This window comes from Aplysia californica, unplaced genomic scaffold (genome assembly GCF_000002075.1).
Source record: "Aplysia californica isolate F4 #8 unplaced genomic scaffold, AplCal3.0 scaffold00074, whole genome shotgun sequence".
Lineage (NCBI taxonomy): Eukaryota > Metazoa > Mollusca > Gastropoda > Aplysiida > Aplysiidae > Aplysia > Aplysia californica.
The window spans coordinates 187,520-196,807 of record NW_004797344.1 but is presented as its reverse complement, the minus strand read 5'-3'; the positions used below and the strand labels follow the sequence as shown (position 1 = coordinate 196,807).

At 36.8% G+C, this 9,288-nt stretch overlaps 1 protein-coding gene across 3 annotated transcripts in view; it reads left to right on the top strand.

Annotated features, from left to right (window-relative positions):
• The first annotated feature begins 878 nt into the window (after positions 1–878).
• Positions 879–9,288, top strand: part of LOC101854242 (telomerase protein component 1) — a 54,606-nt gene continuing 46,196 nt past the window's right edge. Inside the window, exons 1-8 of one of the 3 annotated variants that reach the window (XM_013080081.2) lie at positions 879–1,280; positions 3,085–3,204; positions 4,995–5,653; positions 5,929–6,063; positions 6,720–6,881; positions 7,469–7,565; positions 7,906–8,066; positions 8,657–8,790. In XM_013080081.2, the coding sequence (XP_012935535.1) occupies positions 3,108–3,204; positions 4,995–5,653; positions 5,929–6,063; positions 6,720–6,881; positions 7,469–7,565; positions 7,906–8,066; positions 8,657–8,790 (1,445 nt within the window). In that variant the 5' untranslated portion in view covers positions 879–1,280; positions 3,085–3,107. The other 2 variants (XM_013080082.2, XM_035968668.1) reach the window with 2 other exon arrangements.

Here is a 9,288-nt window from a genome sequence, read left to right as displayed (position 1 = left end):
TGATCATCCTGCAACTACATAATAGCATGTCACAAAAACGATCCCAAGCAAATTTACAACGTTAGGCTAGCCTAGAGATTTGGATCATGGGGGTTCTAGTCAATCACACAATGTTTAATAATACCCTTTCTTTCCCCGCCGCTTTCTGGTGAGACGAGTGGGTTGTGTGATTTGTTTCCGTTCTGGTAAGGTTAGTGGTGATAATAAACAGTAGACCAGTAAATTCAGAACTAAAATTCCAAATAGTAGGCCTACAAACTGCCCAATATTGTCAACATGAGGGTTACATATTTAACAGTAGGCCTATTATAAATGTTGCAGTTGAGACAAACACTTCATTTTAACTTACCGCTTTGCATAGGATATTTATAATGACCAAACTTTAAATTATATAGATCTAGATCTACAATTGAACATATACCTTTAAAAATACTGTGGTGGAGTAGTTGTAACAGGAGATTAGCATCTTTTCCTTTGGGCAGGGGGGGGGGGCACAAAGATTTAAAGAAAAGGAGGAGGAGGGGTTGCATTGCTCCTTAGTAAATGTGCCCAAAATTCGTACGTTCCACTCCCACTGCAGAAATGGTACAATATCTTCCAGTTGCACATTGTACAGTATAGACCAGAGCATTTTACATGTAGGCCTAGCCTAGGCCTGGACGAAGGAGGTTGTTAACAACAAATAGATCTATGTACCTCTGGACCTAAAAATTGTAACAATAGGCCAATATAAAAGTTTATTAATTTGATATAGGCTATAATCTTCTTTGCTCATTTTACAGCCACCGCCCCCCTCAGAATATTAAAAAACTAGAAACATGAAACAAGTGTCGCAACAAAACGAACCGAAGCGAATGGTTGTTTATTTTCATGGCAACAAACTGTCTGCTATCATTGTCATGTCATTTTAAAACATCATTGCATATCTATTATCTAGGCCATACCAAAGAGAATAAAAGTTAAACGCGTATGGGATAGATCTAGATCTAGATCGACTTTAAAAAATCATTTTGTGATTTCATTTCGTTACGTTTGACAGTCAGCGACAAAACTAATTTACAGTAGTACGGTTAAGCCGACGCAATGCCAACGACACTCGTATTCAGTGAATCAGGTTCTAAATTTAGATCTAGCTACTGGTGCTAAATCAACAATAACTGGGACTGTATTCTCTGTGATTCGCAAAGAAGTACAGTGAAAACTGAGCTCGTGGTTATACTACTCATTCTTGCAGTGGGTTAACCACTCCGAGAGCATTCTCGCAAATTTTGCATGTTTCAGTAAGTACTTTATTTAGCGCATCTTCCCGATACGCCACACTACTCACTCTACTGTTACTAACTTCAGTTACTCAAGTCGTCAGTGTATGCGGAGCTTCGTGGACGTTTCTTCAGCTTAGGCCTACTTCAACTTGAAGCTTCAGCAGTTTATATTTCAGCTACTGTTCGTGTACTGCAACTGAACAGGACTAGACAAGAGATTCCCTCAAGTACCGATTAATATTGGTTTTTGTTCAACAAGGTGTGCATTCTAGATCTAGATCTAGATCTAGATATAGACCATGATTGTCATGATACCATCATCAATAAATTATATATTATTTCTTGGCCTCATTTATATTATTATATTACGATAGATCAATTTTCTGTTTACAATCGGATAGACTCATGGCGAAAAGACTTCAGAATTCAGTTTCACCTTGAAGAGTTGAAGTAGTCCTAATTCTTCTTTGTGTCCGCTACTGTAAAAAAGATCTCAGGGGTAGAACTTTGACCATATTCGTGTAAAATACTTCAAATGTTAAAATATCAAAGTGTTGTTATAATCCAAGGAAGATTTTGGGTTTTATCAAAGAAGTTGGATTATTTCATAGGATATAGATTCTAGAAGGGTAATGTTATAGTTGTCAGTGTATGTGTAATTAATATTGTTAATATACGCATGTAAATTAAATAAGAGTCTTTACTATAGGCTATATATATATACAAAGATTTCTTTAAATATTTGTCCGTCCTTTTAATATGGTGATAGATTTGTTACTATTATAAAACTTGTTGGCACCTACATGACCAAAATTGAGTCGATAGTTCCGTAAAGCACGTACTCAATCAATCTTAAACATTGTTCGTTTGTCTTGCTTTCAATAAAGAAAATACCTATCTATCTTAAATAGAAGTAGAGATATTTACCATTGAAAGAGATTACAGTGGAAAAGTTAGCAAGGAAAATGGCCTCCAAAGTATGACGACTTCCATAGCTTGAGAATCCTTGGAAACTGAACATGCAATTACATTTTTTGTGGCTTGTTTAGTTATAGATCTAGCGTTTTCCCAGCAAAATCAACACAGAAATATGTTTGTGAAATGTGATAAAAAAGGGGATAAAAAAACTAAAGTTTGATCAAAATTGCGGAACTTGCGAAAAAATGCCGTTTTCTTCAATTTCGTTATTTCACCATGATGCCTCACAAATTATAATGTCCTCAATGAATGGGCCTGTACTGTTCCTGCCTACAGACGAAGCCACAAATGCCTTAATTCACTTCCCTCTAATAATGTAGCCTATAGTCTCATGTAGACATGAAGTATGCAGGCAAACAAGTATTAATGGGAATATAAAGCTTCTTGCGGTGCCCGTTGGTTACCCCTGAATAATATTAATATTGAAGCTCTGCTCTGAACAAAAACATTTTTTTAAACAGATCAATTTCTTCAGTTTTAGGTTTTATTGGGATTGCATTTTATTTTGCTTTAGCAGCTAGCTTGGGCAAGACTGCTCACCTTTGAGCTCAACTTTTAACTGCCTTTTGGTGTCTTTTTTTTACAATTTTGTATCAATATATGGGATGTTCAGGATTTTTTTCTTGTCTTTGGGCCAGAAAGTAGATTTTCTTTGTTCCAAAACCCTATCTGTCCCCTGGATAACAGGAGGGGAGGGAGGAGGTGGGGAGAACATGAGGGGGGGGGGAAGAAGTTTCAAATGGAAACATAAAAAGACCGTTTTTTAAATGATAATAGTAAATTAATATAAGAAATTACATTTTATTGATCCCCGTTTTTTTTGTGTGTGTTTTTTTTTTTTCAGATTGAACTTTCAAAGCTTTAACCATGACTGACAAAAATCTTTTGTCAACCCACAATTCCCTTTTGGACAAATGGACCAAGAGTGACTCCTCCTCCTTGGGAGGCTTGTCCTTGTCATCAGGTATGAGTTGTTTGTTTGGGGGGGGTTTTCAGCATTTTTGTGGGGTTCTATTTTGTTTGTGTGTGTGTGTGTGTCTGTTTTTCTACAACTTGAAACATGAACATATATATATTTAAATGTAAGTATGCTTTTCATTTTAATGAGTAATCATTGTACAAGGTTTGTCTCAGAAGAAAGTTTCCGTTTTCTGTAAAATCAAATAATTGTTATATCACAGACATGACATTTTGAACCTACGAACAAAAACATATTTTCTATTCAACGAAACAACTATTGATCTCTGTACACTTTTTCCTTCAATGTAGCCAGCTGTCAAACATAGTGCCATATGTGCATCATCCAGAGTCCTTAGCACAGTATTTGTTTGAAGCACAATTTCTTCCTTGCATTCAATCACTGTTACCCTTAATCCTTCCTTGATTCTGGGGGAAGAAATGAAAGTTACATGGTGGGTGACCTTTCAAGCAGTGTGCAGACCTTTTGTCATGATCGAAGACAACACTTTATTCTAGCAGATCCAACCGCTTTCTTCTGATTGCTGGTCTCAGATTTGTTTGAAGAACTGTCTTGTAATAGTCAGCATTTGACTGTTACGCGAGCAGGAACCAGTCAATTCCAAACCACACCTTTGAGATCGAAAAACATAAGAGTCATCACTTTCAAAGCACCTTCCTTGCATCAAATTTCTTGGGTCAGAATGATCCTGGATTTCTCCATTCTGCCGATTCTATTTTCAGTCCTGGATCCCATGAATACATCCATGTTTCATCACTTGTTATGACTCTTCTAAAAAGATATGTCTCTTTATTCCGCATCAGGTGTACAAAACCACATGTGCAGCAAACTCAATCTTCCTTTTGCTCATCAGATAGCAGATGACTTTCATAAGCTCTTCTGTAAGAATTCAATGAATTGTTGTCTTTGGCAAAACAGCTTCTTTTGCTATATCTCTCACTTGTCTTTGGAGAGAAGCTTGAACCTGCAAAATGTTTAGCTCAGAAACAGAACTGAGTCATCCAGAGTGCTCTGAATGTTCAAGATTGACATGCCTGTCATTCATCTCTCTCACATTTATTTTACTGTTTGAACATTGGGACAATTGGCACCTTGTACCCTTAGAAGTTTATGGTGTATTTCTTTGGATGATTTCACTCAAAGAACCATGAATTTGATGACACCACGAACATCATATTATTTGGAGCACGAGCCTTTTGTCTTCTAGGTCACCATAGCTTGAGCAATTCCAAAAAGTAACTGTAAACAAAGCGACCTAATGAGGTAAACTTCAACAAAGGATCATGATAACAATTTCTGGATGGCGAATTAATATAAAAATTATAGAGATTATGCACATGTTAAGATAATGGGATCATAAAATTACATAGTATTCGCTTGAAAAATGAGTATAAAAATAGAACATGAAAACTTTCTTCTGGGACGATCCTCATACATTTTTACATTGAAAAAGAATGTCATTTTTTTTTCCATAACTTTTCATCAATGAAATTGAATAGTATTGAAATGTGCAGTTTTATACTTTTCAATTTTATTTTTTTTATCATAGATGATTTACACGAGATCCCTCTGTTTTTGACAGACCTGTAGAAAGCATGAAATTGTTTGTATAGAAATTGGGACTTAAATTTATTTAGGATATGCTCTGACTTTGCTTTCAGTCTGTAGAGTTGTTTTTGTTGTGTTTTTTTCAGTTGCAGGAAATATTTGTGTGCAATGTAGAATTTAGTTAAAATTTGTAGAAAATCAATTTTTAAAATGTATTTTTCTCTCAGGCAAACTAAGTGGAACCTCATCATTGTTGAGCACATCAGGGACCTCCAAACCAACATCAGGCTTTGGGTCTCTTGGAACCTCGCTGTCCACAAGCCTCAGTGGTTCATCTACTCTGGGCAACAAAGGCTCAAGCTTGCTTTCCTCTTCTACTTTGGGCAAACCGTCCCTTCTCAGCAGTGGCTCTAGCCTTCAGTCAAAGCTCAGTCTCTCCTCAACGACAAGTTCTCTGCTTCGACCAAGCTCCTTGCTAACCTCTACTCTGACGCCATCTGGAGGCTTATTGTCTTCAAAATCTGAGAAGGCCCCAGCCATTGAATCAAGTCTCAATAAGCTGAGTCTTGCAAGTGCTCACAGTCCCAAGTATGACACAAAAGCCTCTGAAAGGGGAACCACAAAATATGGACTTGGAAGTGCTAAGAAGCGCCTCACTAAGGACTCTCAAAAGACTGAGAAAAAGAAGAAGGTTGTTGGTCATGGAGGAGAAGTGATGGCCCAGGTGATCAGACGCCATGCCATAAAAGCCCCAGATTACTTCATCAAATGTGAGAATGAAGAGGAATATATGGACATGGACATTCCCCAGTTTGTCCCTCCCTCAGAGGACATGCGACTGGCTCCATCTGTGGCAAGATCACTCACTGATGTAGTTGGAATTAAGGTAAGAAGCTTGATCTCCCGAATGCCTTTTTGAAAGTGATGTAATAGCTGTTCGCTTTTGTAAAGGAATGAAATAGTTTGTTTTCCAAGGTTGGGCAATAAGTGTATGTGTACATCTGATGATAAATGAATTCAAAAATTGGAAATGGGTCTACCTGCTGAGGGTTGGGCCAATTTTTCATTCTAAGAAACTCTAACTAATTCTAGCCCAAAATAGTTTTGCATTTTGTATGTAATGCTAATTCAAAAGGTCTTTCTCTGTATTTTCTTACACAGCGGGGCCTCATCAACTGGGTGAGTGGATCTCTCATTAGTCAACCAGACTTTACCAAAAAAGACAATCCCATGCGGCTGCAGATTGTTGAGAACGTCACAGCTGTGGTGGAATACGACCCGGAGTTCATTCTGAAAGTAAGTTTGTGAGATTGATTTGAGTGAAGTGTTAAGTGTTTTATATACAAAAGTTTGTATGTTTGTTAGTTGTTTTTTTTTGGGGGGGGGGTTCAAAGACAACAACTCTTTTGAGCTGTTTTTAGCATGTCTTTGTAACACATGATACTTGTGTTTGTGCGTATGTGTGTGTGTGTATGTGTGTGTGCGTGTGTGCGTGTGTGTGTGTTCACTGTATTTATAATTTATGCAAATTTGTATGAATTGTAAAGATTTAAAAAAATAAAAGAACAGATCTGGGAATTTTTTTTTACCTATAAAGAAGGATTTCCTTTTTTTTACTCCCAGGGTGCTTAAATATTAGGATTTTTAACAAGCCTCTCACAGGCAAGCAAACAGGCATGTTTGGAATAAGGGATATTCACAAGTGTTATAAATGGTTCACCTTAGAGGGTGGTTGACAGGTGTTCTGGTATGGTTTACTCCTTCTTTCTTATCGAACATCTATCGTCCTTATCTCTCCTTCTTTTTTCCTTTTTTACCCTTTAGTAGAACCTCTTATCTTTGGTTCGAAGATGACGTAAATGTGCTGCAAGTGCCGTTAAACTCTTACTACCTCTTCTAAACTAAAGAAAGGAAAAGGTTCACTGTGTCATGTTTTCATGATCGTTTTTCAGGTGGCCTTGTACTCGAGGAAAGAGCTGCATATCCGCACCACTTCAAACTTCTTGTTGGCCCTGGCTGCCAGCATCAGCCCATGCAGGCAATTTTTGAAGAAGTACTTCAGCGCCTCAATTGCTTTGCCAAGTGACTGGATTGAAGTTGCTGAAATATTCCAGGTAAAGGGCTCAATATTTTGTATCAAATCTTGTTTTGATTGAGGGGGAGAAGACCGGTGTCTGTGGTGTGGCGGTTAGGTGATTTGCTGTAGCATGCGCGAGACTGGGGTTTGTTTCCTGTGCTGGGGAGGGAGAAATTTTTACTGAGTATCTCGGTCTATATTATGGAAAGCTGTATCCCTCTCAACCCGGATTGGCCCTAACAGGCAGGGTAGGAAACCCTCCTCTTAAATGAACTAAATTGTGTCAATGGAGGCGTAAAAACACAACGCCTATATTTAAAAAATATGAGAAATTTTTGTTTGAAAAGGAAGAGATGGTTTTGACGTTTTTTGTTTTTTTCTTTGCAGCTTTTTCTTTATTTTTTGTTGCAAAAGTGTGTGGGATTTTTTCTTGGTCTCGTTTCAGAATATCTTATGAAATGTATATTTTTTATTACACAGCCATTGATCAGTGACCTATTTAACATTTTTCAAAATCTTAATCCTTACTTCTCAAGTGAATTTCAGTATAAAATCAAGGATAATTAAATCAAGCTCAGTTTTTTCTATGTATGCAAGTCATAATTCTCTGTTTTCTTTCTGTAGACATTGGAAGGTGGCAACTTGAAACTTGGTTCACTTCCAGCGGCACTGAGAAAGGCAATGATCAACAAGTTTCCTGAATTTGACAAATATCAACTGGGTAAGTTTGTTAGTTTGTTTTTAGGGTGTTTTTTCAATTTCAGTTGTAATGAAGTATATGTATTTTTTTAGAATGGTAACCCATGTCTTAAGAAAATGAATGTGAATAAATAGAATGTTAAAGGATAGCAACTTTTAGTTAATTTAAATAGACTTGAAGCTGCTTATTTTTTACTTATCTTTTGTGGCGATTTTAGGAGTTGTTCTTTAGGAGCGGGAGAAACAGTTGCTTGAACTTATTTACCATTCGTGTTGGTACACAGTCATATTTACTTCCATACTGTTAGTTATGTCACATATGTTTCCCTCTCCCCAAAAAAGTTATCACAATTTCTTTACAGCCAAGTACAACAAAGACAGCTCCGGGAAGAAAAAAGCTAAAAAAGCTAAAAAAGCTGAAGCTTCAAAGAAGAAAAAAACCCCCAAGAAATTACGTTTGTTTGACAGCGACTCAAGCGATGACGAGGATGATGAAGACAAGAATAAAAAAGCTATCCGACAGGTATGTAATTAGTTTATAGGATTGCTCACAAAGTATCACATATATGTATTATAACAATCATAGTGTTGCAGCCTTATTTTCATCTTTAAATTCTTACTTTTTATTCCCTTTTTGTGGGAAAGAAGGCTAATTTCTTTCAGGGGTTTATCTTTCTGGTCTTAAGTTGGCAATTTCAATTTTCAGTGGTTCATGCAACCATTGTGGACAGATTTATGTTATAGCCCTGCACTCTAAGGATAGAAGGAAAAATAGGGAGCTGTGCTTTATAGATGTTATCAAACTAAGAAAAAAAATATATATCGTAGAAGTTAGTATAAAAAGTGACTTTACAACATGAAATTGATACGGTATCGTAGTAAAACACAATCGATGAGACAGTGAAACCCTGTGTTTCTGTCCCTGTATGACCTTTCTTCACTTGAAATGATTCATAGTCTTTGAAGCTTTCTTTTAAAGCAATTTAACCAAATGAAGAATTCAACTTCATAGTTTAATTTTTGTAGTAATTTTTTGTCTTCAATGTCATGATTTGTCATTAACTGGATGGTAAAAATGGTTGAAATTATAATCATTTATGTTGAACGTTTCAGCTGAGCAGCATTGCATATGATGAGAAAGAAAGCAGTGAACAGATCGCCAAACAGCACTTCACCATTAAACAGCTGATTCGCAAACTGCATATCAGAGAACCCGTGGAACATATCATGTCCATTATCGGGAAAAAGTATGAATATTTTTTATAGAAATAGTTTCCTCGATTTTTTTTTAAAACCCCATGTTAAGTGGTGTGTGTATGGTGAATTCATGATTATGAGTCTGTGAGAATGACATTTTGTGCTTTCTGAATTGAGTGAAAAGTGAAACCCGTTATTGAAGAACACCACTGGCTGGTCCTACTTCATCACTTTCTTTTTGTTGTTTCACTCTTGCATTTTTTAAAAATCGAATGATTGGTGATAATTATGTTGATGTGTTCCTCTTTAACGTGATCTAAGACAAGTCTGGAGATTGTAGTTGTTGTTTTAGCTTATTTTTAACATCCCTGTTGCCGGCGAGAAAAATTGCATGTGGAGACAGTGCATTTTTATCTTTTCTTACCTCATTTGATGGTAGAGCAGTTGAAGTGCTCCTCCTCCTCCATTTCTCTTTCTCTTCCCCTCCTTCTCCTCTCCTCCCTCTCTCTCTCTCTCTCTCTCTCTCTCTCTCTCTCTCTCTCTCTCTC